General features: G+C 34.4%; 1 protein-coding gene and 1 non-coding gene across 2 annotated transcripts; one reads left to right on the plus strand and one right to left on the minus strand.

The window, feature by feature from the left end:
• Positions 1-176: 176 nt before the first annotated feature.
• On the minus strand, positions 177-10,639 carry nt5c1bb (5'-nucleotidase, cytosolic IB b). The gene is made up of 6 exons (XM_073853215.1): positions 10,459-10,639; positions 10,190-10,357; positions 6,329-6,458; positions 5,996-6,118; positions 5,670-5,854; positions 177-1,569 (listed from the first exon to the last, which is right to left on the minus strand). The coding sequence occupies exons 1-6, from the start codon at positions 10,579-10,581 to the stop codon at positions 1,204-1,206; spliced, it is 1,095 nt and encodes a 364-aa protein (XP_073709316.1). The 5' UTR covers positions 10,582-10,639; the 3' UTR covers positions 177-1,203.
• Positions 10,640-12,687: 2,048 nt separating this feature from the next.
• On the plus strand, positions 12,688-12,797 carry trnal-caa (transfer RNA leucine (anticodon CAA)). The gene is made up of 2 exons: positions 12,688-12,725; positions 12,752-12,797. It is a non-coding gene; the product is annotated as a tRNA-Leu (tRNA).
• The last annotated feature ends 9,015 nt before the right edge of the window (positions 12,798-21,812 follow it).

Below are 21,812 nucleotides of genomic sequence, written 5' to 3' on the forward strand. Positions count from 1 at the left end.
GTATGTTTTTTGTGCTCATCATATGTTATGTCATTGTATGGAAAAGAGCAGCACAAACATTTTTCAAATTTTTTTCTATCTCCTTTTGTGCTCTATAGTGGATCGCGATACAGGTTTAAACAACACGAAAGTGAGTCAATTAACTATTCCTTAAAGCAACTGGACTCATACTCAAGTTTTTTGTCATCTAAAAACCTTTATTTATCCTGATTACAAGTCTGGAATTCAATTTTACCCAAACCCAAAACAAAACAGCCTAAAACCAAAACAAAACCAATGCAGCATAAAATGTAATTTAGTGAAACTGCTTGATCACATTTGTAAACGTACAAATGGCAGTGCATTTACATGTGGAGTTTAGAAGCTCACATAACAGCTTTTCAAAATGATTATGTAATTCAGTGACATGCAACATAACCTTAATACCAATTAATAGTGTTTTTGATCATTTTAATACAAGCACACACATTCATCACATTATGTAACTGTCATTTGCCAAACAAGCAACGTGTGGAAAGCAAATTAACCCCCAGAGAACACTGATGAGAACATATCACCACAGTAAATGTTTGCAACCAAAAGCACCATAATGGGCAGATAATCGGTCTGAATTACACAGAAAACTCTAATAATGATAATGAATTCTGAAGTGATGTACCTTCCTCCTCAAAAATAAGAACAGTACATTCAGAACAGCCAGATAACTATTATCAAAATCCATTAACCAAAAATATTTAAGTGTTTAATTTTATTTTTTTTTTAAATAGCCTTTATTAATGTATAAAGCTATATAAACCCCCATAAAATGTAAAACAAATATTCTCAAATACTCCTTATAAATACAGCATCTATGTATCTATATAAAGATTTGTAAAAAATAAAGTAGATATATAGATAGATAAATAGATAGACAGATCTAAATCTATATAAAGAATTATAAAAGTTTAAAAAAGTATCAAAGCAACAAACAGTATGCCTGTTCAATAACCTAAAAACAATTCTCCAGCATTACTGCTAATAAAACTATTTTATTAACAAGTTTTTGTGCGAAAACATACTTCTACACAGCAGTCCCTATGATATGTTTCCATCGTAAAGCATTGCAAGTAAGATGAAGATATAAGATGATTGAGATATTTTATCTCAATATAAGCTATATAATGAACTCCCTTAGTGGCAGACCTGTAACATCCTTAAGATCTCTTATTTCTGCTGCTTTTCTGGTTCAATCAGCTTCCCTTTGTTATATTTCTGTCCTATCCCATATGGCACGTGGGCAGCAATAGTGCCCATCTCTTTGGCCCCCTCAATGTGAAACATCTGGTCATCAAAGAATATGTGCGGGCGAATCTTCTGCAGCAGGGGTCCTTTCGGGGCCCCAGCAAGGAACAAAGCCTCATCGATCTCCAGGCCCCAGCTTCTGAGTGTCTTAAGCACACGGGCCCCAGAGCTGGCCGCGCTTCTGGCTGTCACCAAGAAGGTGCGGATAGGGCAGTTCAGTCTCTCGTTTTTGGCATAGAATTTCTTCTGGAGCTTCCCAAGAGCCTCCAGAAAGCATTTCAGAGGACCCTGAAGATGAACAAGAAAGGATCAGTGTGTCAGCCAATGGGAACGAACCTGATGATCTATTATTGCATTATTGCTATAACCATAGCAGTCCACTTAAAACTGCATTTGAGTCTGCATTCGAAAGCTGAAAAATACTGCCTCCAGACACAGAATATGGAGTTAGGAAACATTACAACTCTCTAAGAGTTTAGAACGGTAATATACATGGCAATGTTAATGTGTTTCGTCTCGCGGAATAGATCTGCTATACTGCAGAGCAAGTACTGAGGCTTGCTACTGCTAGTACATCCACAAACATGCTGTTGTGAGCATGTAAGAAACACTGCTGCTGCACATACAACATATATGAAATAACCCCCATATATAACATACATGAAATCACCTATACAGGTGGAGCTGGGGAAAGTGGAGGGTCTCTAAACGTACTGCAACTGCTAGAGCAAACACTAGCCAAGATTTTAATGTTAAAGCGCCAGCTCATTGGCTGCTGATGTGAAGAGAAACCAATCAGTTACGCCATGTAAAGTGCATCTGGAAATTATTCACAGCGCTTCACTTTTCCACCATTTGTTTTCCTCCAAATTCTACAAACAATACACCATAATGACAACGTGAAAGAAGTTGAAATATTTGCAAATTTTTTCAAAATAAAAAACTTGAAAAATCAAATGTACATACTTATTCACAGCCTTTGCCATGACACTCAAAATTGAGCTCAGGTGCATCCTGTTTCCACTGATCGTTTCTACAAATTGATTGGAGTCCACCTGTGGTAAATTCAGTTGATTGGACATGATTTGGAAAGGCATGAACTTGTTTATATAAGGTCCCACAGTTAACAGTGCATGTCAGAGCACAAACTAAGCCATGAAGTCCAAGAAATTGCTGTAGATCTCCAAGACAGGATTGTATCGAGGCAGAGATCTGAGAAAGGGAAGTTTGGAACCACCAGGACTCTTCCTAGAGTGGGCCGCCCGGCCAAACTGAGCAATCGGGGGAGAAGGGCCTTAGTCAGGGAGGTGACCAAGAACCCAATTGTCACTCTGAAAGATCTCCAGCATTTTTCTGTGGAGAGAAGAGAACCTTCCAGAAGAACAACCATCTCTGCAGCACTCCACCAATCAGGCTTGTACGGAAGCCACTCCTCAGTAAAAGGCACATGACAGCCCTCATGGAGTTTTCTAAAAGGCACCTGAAGGACTCTCAGACTATGAGAAACAAAATTCTCTCAGACTATGAGAAACAAAATTCTCTTGTCAAACAAAGATTGAACTATTTGGTCAAGCATCATGTCTGGAGGAAACCAGGCACCGCTCATCACCTTGCAAATACCATCCCTACAGTAAAGCATGGTGGTGGCAGCATCGTGCTGTGGGGCTGTTTTTCAGCAGCAGGAACTGGGAGACTAGTCAGGATCGAGGGGAAGATAAATGCTGCAATGTACAGGTACATCCTTGAAGAAAACCTGCTCCAGACTGCTTTGGACCTCAGACTGGGGCAACGGTCCTTCTTTCAACAGGACAACGACCCTAAGCACACAACCAAGATAACGAAGTAGTGGCCACGGGACAACTCTGTGAATGTCCTTGAGTGGCCCAGCCAGAGACCAGACTTGATAACATGTTAACACCATGACTTGAAACCCGATTGAAAATGGCTGTGAATTCACGAGTTCGCGCTTACATATAATTAGCCGGAGAATAGAAATGCATGTTTGGCGTGCTGTCCGGTGAAGGGCTCCGAGCTCGGGGATGGCCCGAACCCAGAGTACCCCCCAATAGGAGTAGTGAGAACTCGGAGTGAGGAGATGGGGTGGTGGAGGGTTACTGATAAACCATCAAGTGAATGGAGGTGAGTCAGCTGTATTTAACCTATGGCGCTGATTGACTTGAGTGGGCTCCTCTTGTGCTGTTTACGCTAAGTATCTGACGCGCTTCTCCCGAACTTTGTTAATGAAACATCATTTAGGGATGGCGAAAACTAAAAAATTTCTTGACCGACCACCGAGCCTCATTAGCCGGTTGAAACCGGTTAACCGATTAGTTTAAAATATGGTACGCTATTTGAAATAACAGCCATTTCGAGCCGCTCCTGCAATTTCGCAAGTCTGTCGCATCTGGCCGCGATCACACCGAACGCGTCTTTTAGTTCTAAAAACGCGAGGCGCACAGCACTGCCTTTTTTTTGTGACTTTTAATAAAAGAGCGTGCTGCGTTTTTTTTATGTTGCTAAGCAACGACCAAAACAGCTGTCCTGTCAGTCAAATCAAAGGATTATAGCGTGAGCACTCTAGGCCGCGTTCACACTTGGCGTCTTTTTTCAAACTGCCAGCGTCTGTTTTACATTCTAATCCTATGGAGTAAACCGTCTTTTCAAAAAAGCCCTGAGCGCTTTTTTAAACGCCACCGCCGGCGTCTTTTTCTGCAGCTCAGAGCGTCTTTTTAAGTTGAAAAAAGTTGAACTTTTTTGAAGAAAACGCCCTACGTCAAGCGCTTTTTTGACAGCTGACCAATGACAAGCGAGTAGCGGGACCTATCGTTTCCATAACAACAAAAACAACAAGAAAAAAAAAAAACTGGAGAAGTTGCCGGTAAATAAACTTATCGTACTAGTTTCGGAGCACAAGGAGTTGTATGATATGAGTAAACAACTCTATCATAATATACATCACAAAGAGGCTCTTTCTCGACATTCCTTCACCACACAGCACTACGCTACTGTTGCAGCTGTTGTTATAGCAACTAAAGACGCACTCGGCTGCTTTTTGTAACAGACCGCTGCCAGCTTTTTTTTTTTTTTTTACTAAAAAAACGCCCTAGTCAACTTTTTCTTGTCAAAAAAGACGCCAAGTGTGAACGCTTTTGTAAGGCTGCGTTCACACTTGGCGTCTTTTTTGACAAGAAAAAACCATTCAAAAGAGGCGCCTCCAACTGCAAAAACGCCTTCGGTGTGATCGCAGCCTCTCTCTGCCGCTCTGCCTCCCGCACACACACACACACACACACACACACACACACACACACACACACACACACACACACACACACACACACACACACACACACACACACACTGCCACTCACGTCACTTTTTTTAAAATCCCCTACAGCGCGAAACATGAGTCCCGCAAACGCGGCGCCGAAGAGCTTGTTGTATGTAATCGTAGGACAAATGGCTCCTTAGTTTCAAATGGTTTGGGTACAAGGTGATCGCTTTGAAAATAAAGGCGTTTGTCTAGGTTAGAAGCTCATTTGAAACATTGCCACGGCTCATTTAAGAAAATGACAGCTCCGAAGAGACGCCGCTTTAGTTTCGGTAGTGCTAACCATAATAAAGAAAGATGATGATCATCATCACCTTATCGGTTACCACTGAAATGTAGATGTAATGTATTTCCAAATCTAAGCCCATCTTATGCGGAATGTTGCCTAATAGACTGCAACATGATAAAACCAATGGATAAAACAGGCACCTTCAGAATGCGTAAAAGACGCACCGGCACTTTTTTTTTTAACCGACTACCCACAACTTTGACCGGTTAACGTTGATACGGTCAACCACCGGTCAAACGGTCATCGGTTAACATCCCTACTGTGAATACTTGTGTACATGTTTTTTTTTTTTTCCTTTTTAATTTGTAACTAATTTGCTTTGTTCACGTTGTCATTATTTGGTATAGAATTTGGAGGAAAATAAAGAATTTAATCCATTTTAGAATAAGGCTGTAACACAACAAAATGTGGAAAAAGTGAAGTGCTGTGAATACTTTCTGGATGCACTGTAAGAAATGATGTGATTGTATCAAGCTGAGATGGAACCTAACCTGCGCCATCTAGAGTTTCATGACAGAACTTAAAAATCTTGCAGATTTTTTTTTGTTCGTTTTTTGCAGAAAAGTCATCAGTATCTTGTTCCAATCAAAGTGACTTGAACACACCTGATGTCATAATTCCGACTTCCCCTTTCATAAATATGAACTTCCCAGTAGGACTTAGACGCAACCTTTTCATATTAGAATTTATTTTTTTTCCTGCTGTCACCATATATAGAAGCACAACTAAAGTCACATGATCCACATCTAGTAGAAATACCTGACATACCTGTGCGAGTGGTTTGTTCTCATACTGTTTTTCATGCTCAAAGAATGTGTCCAAACCATGCTGTTTTACTATGATCTCTGACTCATCAGAGAAGAGCACAGCGTCTCCGTCAAAGGCCACACGCAGCTGAGTCTCAGACAACTGATTCTCCATATCAGGCGTAAACATGATGGCTGCTGCTATACCTATCATGACAAAAAAGTTTTAAAGCCAAAAATACTGGCCACTAAAGTATGAGGAGCAATCATGCACCTAATTATTACTGCAAATGTACTGCAACTCCTTGATTAATCTTTATGCAGTCTAAACACAGGAAACTACTTTACCCTCCTCAATGGCCTCCTGGACTTTCTTGGAGTCTTTGGAGAGATACAGATTAGTCATGTAGGCCTTGAGATAGCCAATAGGGCTTTGACCTCCAGTCATGCAGAATCGCTCTATTGTCAGATCTGTTAAAGAGGAATTTTCACATTACCATTCAGCTCCATTGCATTCTTGTTGTACATTGTACTGTGTTAAATGCTATGTGTATTTCAGAAACTCCTGCTAACCTAATTGGCCAATAAACTTTCATCAGTTAAGGGTTGCTCAAAATTATGACAGTTTGCCTATGTTTATGTAATATCCACACCAGAATGCGGTGAAAAAGACACACCTACCATAGTGATTTATGCTGTTCATGAGTCGCACCCCAACTTGGGCGTGATTATTGGTCATGAGAACAATGTCAAACAGCTCTTCACTTTCTGGATAGAGATTCCTCAGCCGTTCATTTACAGCCATCAGTGCCTGTGTGCATATTACAAGGAAGAAACTTCTGTTTTCATAAGCAAGTGAGCAAATAGCCTCTAGCATGAGACTTGCAAATAGCATTTATACTGTTGTTTTGAATTCAGTTTTCTTAAAAAGAAAGACCTTATTTTCAATACAATAGTAAGCTATTTTCTGGGCCTTTCCAAATATTAAGTTTAAAATGACAATTTCCATTTACATTAAAAATAAAGATAATCAATCTTCAAAGTTGATTATTAAATCATCTAGGACAAGAATTGGGGGTAACGCATTACAAGTAACATGAGTTACGTGATCAAATTACTTTTTTCAAGGAGCTAGTAAAGTAATGCATGACTTTTAAATTTACAAAATAAATGTTTGAGTTACTTTTTCAAATAAGTAATGCAAGTTTCTTTTTCCTTTCCATTTATTCACTGACACTTCTATGCCTGTGCTGAAAGAAATTGGGAGTGAGGTCCAAAGGCACTTCCTTCAGTCTAATGCTTTTTAATTTCACTTTTACCACAATTAGTTACTTTTTTAGAGTAACAAAATATTTGAATGCATTACTTTTAAAAGTAACTTTCCCCAACACTGTCTAGGACCTTGGACTGTGGTCCTGTAGTGCAGCCTCTCGTTTTGCAGAACAACAAATAAAATGCTCCCATTATAACTTGTGTGCTTACAGTATTAGCAGTTTGATTGTTTATTATTACAGTGTTCTAATTATGGTAATTCTGAATCATTTCTGTGAACTGATTCTTTTGAACAACTGGTTTCAAAGAACCAGTGATTCAGCAATTCTTTTATGTCATGGTGTTTGCATCCTCATAAATTCCTAAAATTGCATATTACATACTCTATATGTTCCAATAAAAACATATGCTCACACATATTGCCGTTTGTTCAATGTTAAAGTAATAATTAAGCTAAAGAGAATAATTTAGTAATCATTTATAGTTTAATAATTTTAAACAATTTTTTTTACCCAAATGCTGGTTTCAGCTTGTTGGGTCATTTTATTTGGTTATTTGTAATATTTTTACCTAGGTGCTGGGTAGTTTTTTATGTAGCTGAGCTGTTAAATCATTTTTAATGCTGGGTTATTTTTTCTAACCAAGTGCTAGGCTGGGCCTGTCTCCGACAAAATAACCCAGCTGCTGAGTTACAGTCAGAGCGCTGGCTTTTTGAGTCCTTTACAGGCGAGAGTGGTTCACATCACTGATGATTTGGTTGATTCTTCAGCGAAAAAAAAAGGTTTGTATACATTTTATTTCATTTCTAAAGTCTTTACTGTGCTGTAATTTATATTATTTTATGCAACGCAACATACAAGGATGAGATGTCAGTCAGCTGTATCAGCAGTGGTTATTTTGCAAGATGGAAACGCCATTTGCCTTGTATTTATTTAATTTTATATTAAAATATGTTCTCTAATCTCAGTACCGTTTGTGTATGGGCAGGTTATGGAGTCAGTCACGGCATCTTTCAGTTACGAGTGAAACACGAGACAGCGGTCTGAGGTTCGAACTTAGGGTTTCCAGGTTTTCACAACAAAACCCGCCCAAATCCTAACTATCCCAATCATGATTTGAAGGGGGTTCCCCAGTAAAAATCAAGTTTCAGGGGGTAAAATGCAAGTTTGCATTTCAGTGGCTAAATAAAACGTTATTGGGGTCGCTTGAACGGTGTTAAAGTAGCTCAGTTCCGTGGAATTTTGCGACACACCGGATTGAGAATTCGCATTTTCTGTGAAAAGTGATTACAGAGAACGGTTTAACCCAGGTAACAATTTTTGGTTCCCAGAACGTTCCCAGAACGTTAGTTTTTGGTTCCCAGAACGTTAGTTTTTGGTTCTCAGAACGTTACATTTTATGGTTTGTTTTTGGTTAGCCAGGAAAGTTTTCTTAACGTTCCCAGAACGTTAGTTTTTTGTTTGTAGAATGTTATTCTAACGTTCCCAGAACGTTAGTTTTTGGTTTGTAGAACGTTATTCTAACCTTCCTATAACATTAATCTAACGTTCCCAAAACGTTAGTTTTTGGTTTGTAGAATGTTATTCTAACGTTCCCAGAACTGGTTTGTAGAATGTTATTCTAACGTTCCAAGAACGTTAGTTTTTGGTTTGTAGAATGTTATTCTGACATTCCCCTAACATTACTATAACGTTCCCAGAAGGTTAGTTTTTGGTTTGTGGAATGTTATTCTAATGTTCCCCAAACGTTAGAATAACGTTCCCAGAACGTTAGTTTTTGGTTTGTAGAATGTTACTCTAAAGTTCCCTTAACGTTATTTTAAGGTTGCAACAAAGTAACCCAAAAATAACCATTGGGGAACGTTCTCTGTAGGTTACTTTTAGGTTATTTAAAAAACAACCACCCTGCAACGTTCTGGGAATGTTATTTTAAGGTTGCAACAAAGTAACCCAATAATAACCATTGGGGAACGTTCTCTGTAGGTTACTTTTAGGTTATTTAAAAAACAACCACCCTGCAACATTCTGGGAATGTTATTTTAAGGTTGCAACAAAGTAACCCAATAATAACCATTGGGGAACGTTCTCTGTAGGTTACTTTTAGGTTATTTAAAAAACAACCACCCTGCAACATTCTGGGAATGTTATTTTAAGGTTGCAACAAAGTAACCCAATAATAACCATTGGGGAACGTTCTCTGTAGGTTACTTTAAGGTTATTTAAAAAACAACCACCCTGCAACGTTCTGGGAACGTTATTTTAAGGTTGCAACAAAGTAACCCAAAAATAACCATTGGGGAACGTTCTCTGCAGGTTACTTTTAGGTTATTTAAAAAACAACCACCCTGCAACGTTCTGGGAACGTTATTTTAAGGTTGCAACAAAGTAACCCAAAAATAACCATTAGGAAACGTTCTCTGTAGGTTACTTTTAGGTTATTTAAAAACAACCACCATGCAACGTTCTGGGAACGTTATTTTAAGGTTTTTTAAAAAATAACCTAAAAAGAACGTTCCCCTAACGTTACTATTTGGTTCCCAAATAAAATAACCAAACGGGAACCAAAAACTAACGTTAGGGGAACGTTCTGTGTTTGCTGGGAATACACTTAAATTAAAATGCTACTTTTAAATGTTGCATGTTACAAAATGCTTGTTAAATGAGTTAAAATGTATGTAATATTGTAAACTATGCTGTACTCAAATAAATTACATTTATCCATGTATGTTCTTGCTTAATAATAAATGTTCATCTTTTGATTATTGCTGTTGCCTCCATAATTATGAGTATGATTTACAATTCCCACCCCATTTTAAGCCAGCAATATAATAATTTGACTTTCACAATTAATCTTTTGACAGCCCTAAATAATATGTTTGGTTAAAATGTGTGCTTCCCTTACATGTTTATAATAATTCAGTTTTGTTTTTTTGTTTTGTTTTTTTTTCTCCATATATTAAGCAAATCCCAAATAGACTTGAAATGCAATTGGTTATGTCTGAAAAAGGCGCATTTTCATTCAAAAAATCAATGAGTAGTTGCTGAACTGCTCGGACTGGTTCCGAGTCGTGAATCAATCGTTCAGACCAATCGAATCATTGAAAGATCCCATTCAAAAGAACACATTTTTGAATCAGACGCGCAGATTGACATGTTGTTCGTTTGTATTGTAGAGGGTGTGACAGAGAAAGCACCCTTTTCGTAACTTCGCCTACAGCATGCATTAATTTGAGGACGATGTTAGCAATTCTTATGTGGATGTTATTCTCACTTTAACGAAAGGAAAAGCAGGTCCTGGTGTCAGCGGCTCACTCTCGTGATCTTGCTGATGTTCAACATACTTCTCCAGTCCTTCCTCCTCAAATATCTTCCTTTCTGCCACCATATTAAACAAGGTCCGGGAAGAAACTGCGATAGTAACTGCATATTTTGGTTTGGGCTGTTAAAAGAGACGTGCAGAAACAATGATAGTCAAAACTGCCTGCAGCTAATCCTGTACAGTATGAATATATCGCCTATGAACTTCACTATAATACTTACTGGTCTCGGTTTTGTTGATTTTAAGCTTTCAAAGTGCGCTTTAGCAGCTGCCCAGTCCTTTTCTTCTGCTGTAGCTTCCTTTTTGTCCGCTGAAGCCACTTTTGTTTGTTTTATTTCGCTCATTGTATCTTATTAACAGATATGACAGTGTTAGTTTGTGTGCTTTACTTCCTATGTTGAGGCAGGGCTGGATGTCAGACATCGCGGAAATGTGAAGGGGTTGGATTGGATGCTGAGAAGGAGGCGTTCCGTTTGACGCAGGGCGTTTGGGCTTTCACTCATAGCAGAGACTGAGATTCACAGCCAGTTATTTTTGTTTACTGTAAACAATAAGGGTTTTATTTCCAAGACCATGTCACTGTTTTAATAACAATGTATATTTGGTATTAAAATAGGACAGCTTCGTTTTTTCTATGATACCAAATATATAATTTAATATTATATAATAAAATATAATATAGTTACTTAAAATATCTTGTATGTTTTTAATTATTTTATGTAATGTTGCTTATGCACCTCTTAATTATCTAAATTATGCACAAATATAATTACATCAATAAGACATTCTTTAATAAGACATTAATTTTTTTTTTCTGTGATACAACTTTTTATGACTTTGGTAATATGATGGTGCAAAAAAAAGGTTTCAACTGAATACAGCAGCAGAGCTGAACATGTAAAAATAACCTATGATAAATCTCAGAGCACTTTTTTATATATTAATCAATTGTCATTCCAGAGTCAGACTCAGGGCAAGACCCAAATTTACAATCTGTGTGCTTGACTTGTGTATTTCCTGTATTTGGCTATTTGGCCCAAGTGTTCAAGTGGGCTTAAAGACCACAAGGCTGTGTAGAAATTTTCATTAGGCTACCTGCAAAGTTTTTACAATGCTTATTTACACCTTTTGATTTTCAATAGGCTACTTCAAACACTTGAAATAAACTGCTAAATGTCTGTTTCAAAGAGGTATTAAATATAGTCTGCATCCAAAATCACAAACTTCTGTAGGAAACAAAAGTATGTGAAAAGAGTAGTACGTCTGTTTTCACAGTATTGATAAAACAATAGGTAAAAAGTGCCTGGATGACCTACTAGGCTACTTCTTTTCTACAACATGACAAATGTAATACATCTTCAGTATACAGTATGTTCACACTACACAAATTACTACTATATAGAACATATTTTCCCATGCTTAAGGTTATTAGGCTACTTATTTAAAAAAAAAAAAAAAAAAACCTTCTCAGAGAGGAGATTTCAGATGCAGCTACACTCCTAAAAATAAATGCTCCAACGGGGTGTTTTTGCCGTGATGCCATAGAAGAACCATTTTTGGTTCCCCAAAGAACCTTTAAGTGATAATTTCTTAAAAGAACCATTTTGAAAAACATTAAAAAAAATCTAAAGAACATTTTTCCACTATAAAGAATCTTTTCTGCATTTGAACCATGTTGAAAAAAAAAACAGCATGCTGGTTAGGTAGGTTTTGATGCTGGTTTAAGATGGTCCTTTGCTGGTTTATGCTGGTCCTTTACCAGCTAAGGAACAGCATAAACAAGCAAAGGACCAGCTAAAACCAGCATCTCGGCATCAAAACCTACATATGCTGTTTTTTTTTTTAACAGGGAAAGTTTCCATGGATATTCAAGTTTCTTGGAACCATATGACTCCAATAAAAAACCTTTATTTGTAAGAATGTAGTGTAGATTTAGTGTGGGTTAAGGACATGCTTTGGTAATTGTTATACCTGGGACAGTCTTGCAAACTTACTTTCTGTCCAAGTGGCCAAGTGATGACTGTGTAGCATTTGGAACAGGCTAATTTTCTGTGCTCTTAGTGGTGTCGAATTTCAGAGGCCCTCTTTGCAAGTTACACCAGTAGGAGGCGACAGATGACTCCTTTACGCGCTACTTTAACATTTAAATGACCAATTTGTTCAAAAACATTGATTCATTCGGAGTTAAAAACACTGACTCATCGTAGCGGTCGGAATGATCAAGTGTCTGTCTGTCTCTGTTTATAACAGAATTTCCGCGCACTCAAAAGGCGCCAGAAGGTTTCAACATTCTCAGATAGCTTAATGGTGTCTAAATGGAGGCGTCGGTTCAAATCCTGTCTCATAGTAGCTTTTTAGAGTGGCTAGTCAACATGTAAAAACTCAAAAGAATGTATCATCAGTCAAACTCCTTTGAATTAGGATTGCTCATCAAGCTCTTCACACCAGCTGTCAGGATGGCCGAGCGGTCTAAGGCGCCAGACTCAAGGATTCAACCTTCTCAGTAGTTGAGGTTTCTGGTCTCCGAATGGAGGCGTGGGTTCAAATCCCACTTCTGACAAGTGACTTTTACTTTGAATGGATAAAAAGTAGCGCAAACATAATTTAAGCCAATGTTATCAATTCCATATGTTTTTAATCACATCACCTTCCGCATATGACTGAATTTAAGCCGTGCTGACATTCGGAACCGCAGCTGATATCAACCACCTTACCTCCTAACGCGAGTCATTTTTTAAGAGTCAAGAACATGTAGAAGCAGTTTCTTAAGGTTACAACTACACGTTGTCACTTTCACAGAGTATGTTTGTGTCAGGCGTGCTGCAGCATGCATCACTGCCCCAGTAGGCTATCTCTCCTCCCTCTCACAGCATGGAAACACTTTCTCTCCACACCACCCCTTATCACGTCCCATTCACAGCATCATGGCGTTTGAGGGTGAGTATCATCACTGACCAGCGTGGGTAGAGTACACAGTGATCTTTCTAGGTAACACCATATAACAGGATCGCTGTGAACGTACTTTTTGCCCTAGACGATTAGGAATGTTAAACGTAAGCGGTTTTATTTTGAAGTGTATTTTATAATGCATTTTGACGTGGAAATAGCTGGTTATGTGCTACTGCACCAATGCAATGCGGACACAGCCATATAGAGTAATGTAAGCGTATTGCTTGAAAGCTAAATACAAGAACACAGGAATGCTTTTTAAATTAGGTACCTATAGTCATTGTACAAATGCATATGCGAAGACGGGAAATCCTGAATTCATAGTGTGCTTAAGTTTTGACCTGTTTGTTTGTTGATATTATGTCGCCGCGTTATGAAATGGTCGGTGTTTTTACAGCAGCATGTGAGCAAGGTCTCCATCTGTTATTCATGTCTTTGACCCGGCAGGTGGTCCAATGAAGTTGTAGCATTAGTAAAAACTACAAGACGGCTTACTCACTGATACAGTGAGTGTGCGTATGCAAGAAAAATGTGTCTTTTAAAAAGGATGTTGACATTAGATGGTTAATAATAACATGGTACTGAATGATAACATGATTGACATGCTACTCTGATTTTAAGATTACAGTTCTATCCTGTCCAAAACACGGCAATACCATGATGCCTTTTGTATTTAGGGTGTTCATGATGAGGAGTAGCTTAATGGTCAGACCTCAGTAATTACGGTAAAAGTATCATTAAAATAGTCCACATGACTTCGGATTGATACAATAGTGATTCTGTATTATTTATTTGCTATGTTTTTAATATAATCACGTTTAATTACATTCAAAGTAAATTATTAGTAAATTAAAGTAAACTACGTAATATTTATATTAATTATATGAATGAAAATATATACATGTAAATATTTTCCAAATATATACTGTATGTGTGTGTATTCACATAGACATGATAAATATACACAGTAGACATATATTATGTAAACAAAAATTATTTTGGGGGCGATTAATCACGATCAGTCGCTTGACAGTATTATGCCAGGCCTCAGTAATTATTGTAAAAATATCAATAAAGTTTTTTTTTGTATTATTTATGTGCTATGATTTTAATATAATCGCGATTAATAACATTCAAAGTAAAAGTTTTTGTTTTTGTAATATATGTGTGTGTGCTGTGTATATTTATTATGCATATATAAATACACATGCACATACACATACATGTATATATTTAATAAAAATATGTAATGTTATATTTATATTAATTATATGAATGAAAATATATAAATGTAAATATTTTCAAAATATATACTGTATGTGTGTGTATTCATATATGCATAATAAATATACACAGTATATTGGACATGTTAACAAAAATAATTTTGAATGCAATTAATCACTTGACAGCACATGTCAAGTGTCAGGCCTCAGTAAATATTGTAAAAGTATCAGTAAAGTAGTCCCCATGACTTCGGATTGAACACAATAGTAATTCTGTAAGAAACAGACCAGTGGTTTTAGTATTATTTATGTGTTTTTTATATATATATATTATTTAAGTTTAGAAATGTTGAGATGTTTTTGTCATTTTTTAATGCTGTGAAATGATTAATCGCGATTAATCACATCCAAAGTAAAGGTTTTTGTTTACATCATGTGTGTGTGTGTGTGTGTGTGTGTGTGTGTGTGTGTGTGTGTGCGTGCGTGCGTGTGTGCGTGCGTGCGTGCGTGCGTGCGTGCATGTGTGTGTGTGTGTGTGTGTGTGTACATATATTATGCATATATAAAAAAAACACACATCTATATATTTATGAAAAATATGTTATGTTTATATATTAAATATATTTATAAAATATAATATCAATTATATGAATATAAATATATCAAAATATACACTGTCTGTGTGTGTGTGTGTGTGTGTGTGTGTGTGTACATATATTATGCATATATAAAAAAAACACACATCTATATATTTATGAAAAATATGTTATGTTTATATATTAAATATATTTATAAAATATAATATCAATTATATGAATATAAATATATCAAAATATACACTGTCTGTGTGTGTATTTATATATACATAATAAATATACACAGTAGACACACATATATTATGTAAACCAAAAATATATATTTTGGATGTGATTAATCGCGATTAATCGCTTGACAGCACTATGCCAGGCCTCAGCAATTATTGTAAAAGTATCATTAAAGTAGTCCACATGACTTTGGATTGATACAATAGTGATTACGTAAAGAACAGACTAGTGATTTTAGTATTATTTATGTTTTATGTATGTTTTTGTCCCTTTTTTAATGCTGTCAAACAATTAATTGTGATTAATCACATTCAAAGTAAAAGTTTTTGTTTACATAATGTGTGTGTGTGTGTGTGTGTGTGTGTGTGTGTGTGTGTGTGTGTGTGTGTGTGTGTGTGTACCTTGTATTCATCACGTTGTGGGGACCAAATGTCCCCACAAGGATAGGAATACCAGTAGATTTTGACCTTGTGGGGACATTTCTCAGGTCCCCATGAGGAAACAGGCTTATAAATCATGCACAACAAGTTTTTTTGAGGAAGTAAAAGTGTGCACAATCTCCTGTGAGGGCTAGGTTTAGGTGTAGGGCGATAGAAAGTATGGTTTGTACAGTATTAAAACCATTACGCCTATGGAATGTCCCCATAAAACATGTAAACCCAGCATGTGTGTGTGTGTGTGTGTGTGTGTGTGTGTGTGTGTGTATACATGTATATATTTAAGAAAAATATTTTTTATTTACTAAATATATTTATATTAATTATATAAATAAAAATATATACATGCAAATACATGTATACATTAATTTATACATAAACACAGTAGACACACATATATTATGTAAACAAAAATGTTTATTTTGTATGCGATTAATCGCGATTAATCACTTGTCAGCACTATGCCAGGCCTCAGTAATTATTGTAAAAGTATCATTAAAGTAGTCCACATGACTTTGTATTGATACAATAGTGATTACGTAAGGAACAGACCAGTGATCCCTTTTTTTAATGCTGTCAAACAATTAATTGTGATTAATCACATCCAAAGTAAAAGTTTTTGTTTACATAATGTGTGTGTGTATACATGTATATATTTAAGAAAAATATTTGGTTTATATACTAAATATATTTATATTAATTATATAAATAAAAAATAAATATGCAAATACATGTATACATTAATTTATACTAGGGCCGGGACTCGATTAAAAAATTTAATCTAATTAATTAGAGGCTTTGTAATTAATTAATCGAAATTAATCGCATTTTAATCGCATGTAAATATTTGACCTGAGAACAGTGAGAATTAAGATTTTTACATGGATTTTTAGTATACCATTGAATAATGACTGAATACATAAGCTTAAGCAACAAAATATTGTTTATTTTTGTTCAACCAAGTCCAACAGACCAGTGCAATATTGCCATTAAGTGTAGCAAGCATACCCAGGTAAAAAAAAAGTGCACTAAAATGCACTTTATTTAAGTATACTTAGTACACTTTTCAGTAATGTACTAAAAGTGCTCTATTTTCGCACACTAATTTTGTACTTAATGTACTAAAAGATAGTATTAAGTATATGTTAAGATAAACTTAATACCATCTAAGTGTACTCAACTGTGCTATTTTGAGACACCCTGAAATTGAACTAAAATGTGCTTTTAACATACTATATCTGTATTTAAAAATATATATTTAGTTACAACTAGAAATACACTTGAACCCTACTTTTAAACATTTATAAATATATTTATGACTAATTTAAAGTATAACAATAATATATTAAAAGAATATACAAAGTGGGAAAAAAGTGTGCTAAAATACAATTTAAGTACACTTAGTGCACTTCCCTAATGTACTTAAAGTGCTCTATTTTCGCACACTAATTTTGTACTTATTGTACTAAAAAATAGTATTAAGTATATGTTAAGATAAACTTAATACCATCTAAGTGTACTCAACTGTGCTATTTTGAGACACCATGAAGATGAACTAAAACGTGCTTTTAACATACTATCTCAGCATTTCCAAAAATGTATTTTGTTACCACTTATAATACATTTGAAACATATTTCATAAACCTTTAAATATACTAATTATACATAAAAAATAAACTTACTGATTATTTAAAATACAATAATAATATATAACAAATGTATACAAGGCGTATTTATAATGTATTGCCCACATGTTTTTTATTAATAAAAAATACACTTATTAATTATTTAAAATACATGAATAATATATAAAAAATGTATACAAAGCGTATTTATAATGTATTGGCCACATATATTCATTAATAAGAAATACATTTGTTGATTATTTAAAATACATGAATAATATATGACAAATGTATACAAAGCGTATTTATAATGTATTGCCCAAATATTTTTATTAATAAAAAATACACTTGATGATTATTTAAAATACATGAATAATATATAATAAATGTATACATAGCGTATTTATAATGTATTTTTTATTAATACAAATATGTGGGCAAGACATTATAATTACGCTTTGAATAAATTTATTATATATAATTGATATATTTTAATTAATTAATAAGTGTATTATAATGAATAAAAATGTATGGGCAATACATTATAAATACGTTGTCACGAAACGTGTAGGAAAGCAAAAAATAACGTCTTCAATAAAAAGTCTTCAATAAATCCTCAGGCAGAGTAACAATAGACAGGAATGGCGGGAGAAGACGCGCACACAACGAAGGAACATAGGTGTAACGCTTGTAGCCGGACAAAGAAACAAGGAAATCAAACAAACTTATAAAGGGGAGATAATTACAACAACAGGTGGAGGGGATCACACTAATGAGCAGGAAGACCAAAAAAGGGCATGGGAGAAACCAAACAGACAGTCCAATGGGGGAAACACTGGGAAAAACCAAGACAACCAGTCCAAGGGCGTGACATACACTTTGTATACATTTATCATATATTATTCATGTATTTTAAATAATTAAGAAGTGTATTTTTTATTATTAAACATATGTGGGCAATACATTATAAATATGCTTTGTATACATTTATTATATATTATTCATGTATTTTAAATAATCAACAAGTGTATTTTTTTTTGTAATAAAAATATGTGGGAAATACATTATAAATACGCCTTGCATACATTTGTTATATATTTATGTATTTTAAATAATTAAGAAGTGTATTTTTTATTATTAAACATATGTGGGCAATACATTATAAATATGCTTTGTATACATTTATTATATATTATTCATGTATTTTAAATAATCAACAAGTGTATTTTTTTGTAATAAAAATATCTGGGCAATACATTATAAATACGCTTTGTATACATTTGTTATATATTATTCATGTATTTTAAATAATCAGTAAGTTTATTTTTTATGTATAATTAGTATATTTAAAGGTTTATGAAATATGTTTCAATCCTATTAGAAGTGGTAACAAAATAAATTTTTTCGAAATGCTGAGATAGTATGTTAAAAGCACATTTTAGTTCACTTCATGGTGTCTCAAAATAGCAGTTTTCAATAGTTGAGTACACTTAGATGATTTTAAGTTTATCTTAACATATACTTAAGAATAACTTTTAGTATATAGAGTACAAAATTAGTGGCCGAAAATAGAGCACTTTAAGTACATTAGGGAAGTGCACTAAGTGTACTTAAATTGTATTTTAGCACACTTTTTTCACACTTTGTATATTCTTTTAATATATTATTGCTATACTTTAAATTAGTCATAAATATATTTATAAATGTTCAAAAGCAGGGTTCAAGTGTACTTCTAGTTGTAACTAAATATATTTTTTTAAATACAGATATAGTATGTTAAAAGCACATTTTAGTTCAATTTCATGGTGTCTCAAAATAGCACAGTTGAGTACACTTAGATGGTATTAAGTTTATCTTAACATATACTTAATACTATTTTTTAGTACAATAAGTACAAAATTAGTGTGCGAAAATAGAGCACTTTTAGTACATTACTGAAAAGTGTACTAAGTATACTTAAATAAAGTGTATTTTAGTGCACTTTTTTTTAACCTGGGAGAATTACCACACTCAAAATCAGTTTAAGTGTTAGTGCTAATAATGCATTCATATTAAGTGTACTTAAGTACAACTTTTGGGAAAATGTACTTCTACAACAATACATTACTAATAGATTTTTAATAAAATAAATTTAATGTAAACTTAAAATTACCACACTCAAAATCAATTTAAGTGTTAGTGCTAATAATGCATTCATATTAAGTGTACTTAAGTACAACTTTTGGGAAAATGTACTTCTACTACAGTACATTACTAATAGATTTTTAATAAAATCAATTTAATGTAAACTTAAAATTACCACACTCAAAATCAATTTAAGTGTTAGTGATAATAATGCATTCATATTAAGTGTACTTAAGTACAACTTTTGAGAAAATGTACTTCTACTACAGTACATTACTAATAGATTTTTAATAAAATCAATTTAATGTAAACTTAAAATTACCACACTCAAAATCAATTTAAGTGTTAGTGATAATAATGCATTCATATTAAGTGTACTTAAGTACAAGTTTTGGGAAAATGTACTTCTACTACAATACATTACTAATAGATTTTTTATATATTAACTTATTTTAAACTCAAGATTAGTATGTAAACAGTGTACTGAAAATCAACTAATGTTTAAAGCATTTAAAGCACACTTTTGAAAAACACACTAATAAAACTCTTTTGGATGTTTTTTCTGTAGTGTACTTTATTGTAGTACACTAAAAAATTATTTAAGTATTACTGGTATTTAGTATACTTTTGTCAAGTGTACTAAAGTCCTACTGAAGTATAAACATACTTTTAATTAGTAAATTTATAGTGTATAACCATCAAACTTTTATTTAACACAAAAAAAAACAATGTACTAAAAATGTATTTGCGGGTATTTAAGTGTATTTTAATTGCATTTAAGTATATTTTTTTTTCACCTGGGTAGGGTAGCAAGAGGCACGTTCTTTAACGAGTCTTTCATTCCGAGAACTCTGCTCTTGTGTTTGCTTAATTATGCATTTAAACGTTAATGACCAAACCTATCATTATAAATGTTGCTGCACATGGAATATAACGCGGATAACATTTAAAAAAATAGTTTTTATCAGGTTACACACTGATTATTTATCACTCAAACCCCTTTCTCTACCTGTCCGTTGGTTGCGTATATCCTCCATGTTTGTAGTTTTTTAACACTTTTTATGCGTGTTTGTAGTTCTAATCGAATCCTCGTTCACGGCGCAGTGTGTTGCGGGCAATATTAGCAGTTAAGAGTGTGCATTGATCGTTAAGTAGTAGACCATCCGGGAATCTTTGGAATACTTTTTAAACATACTACGATTTGGGACATTCAATACTATTTAGGACGGACGCAGCTTCTTTGGTATAAATTCTTTGGCTTGTCTGAACGCTAGTTTGTGCTCCAGTATAATCGGTCCACCGAATCTCATCTAGTGAGAAACGTTCCGCGGTGCAAAACTTAGTGCGATTAAAATGCGTTAAAAAAATTTAACGCGTTATTTTTGTGTAATTAATTAATCTAAATTAACGCGTTAAAGTCCCGGCCCTAATTTATACATAATAAATAAACACAGTAGACACGCATATATTATGTAATCGCTTGACAGCACTATGCCAGGCCTCAGTAATTATTGTAAAAGTATCATTAAAGTAGTCCACATGACTTTGGATTGATACAATAGTGATTACGTAAGGAACAGACCAGTGATCCCTTTTTTTAATGCTGTCAAACAATTAATTGTGATTAATCACATCCAAAGTAAAAGTTTTTGTTTACACAATATGTGTGTGTGTGTGTGTGTGTGTGTGTGTGTGTGTGTGTGTGTGTGTGCACGCGCATGTATTATGCATATATAAATACACACACTCACACACACACACACACACACACACACACACACACACACATACATGTATATATTTAAGAAAAATATTTTGTTTATATACTAAATAAATTTATATTAATTACATAAATAAAAATTTATACATGCAAATACATGTATACATTAATTTATACAGAATAAATACACACAGTAGACACACGTATATTATGCAAACAAAAATGTTCGCGATTAATCGCTTGACAACACTATGCCAGGCCTCAGTAATTATTGTAAAAGTATCAAAGTATTCAACTTGACTTTGGATTGATACAATAGTGACTCTGTGAGGAACAGAACAGTGATTTTGATCTGAATGATTCACTGACAATTCCGGTATACCTGCAGTGTTAAGTCACCATCCATTTTAATTGCAAATAAAAGACTCTTCAAAATGCTTCCAAAGAAATAACAAAGTCATACAGATGAGTCACAACATGAGGATGAGTAAATAATCACAATTTTATTTGTATTTTATTTATTTATTCATTTTATTCAGTGATTCATTTCTGGGTGAACTATTGCTTTAGGAATGGTTTGTGACAATATTAATGGGAAAAAAATGAAAGAGCTTGAGCCAGAAAGATATAGTGCTCAGCGAACCAGCACACTTTGTACAAAACGATGCTCCTC

This window comes from Garra rufa, chromosome 13 (assembly GCF_049309525.1).
Source record: "Garra rufa chromosome 13, GarRuf1.0, whole genome shotgun sequence".
Lineage (NCBI taxonomy): Eukaryota > Metazoa > Chordata > Actinopteri > Cypriniformes > Cyprinidae > Garra > Garra rufa.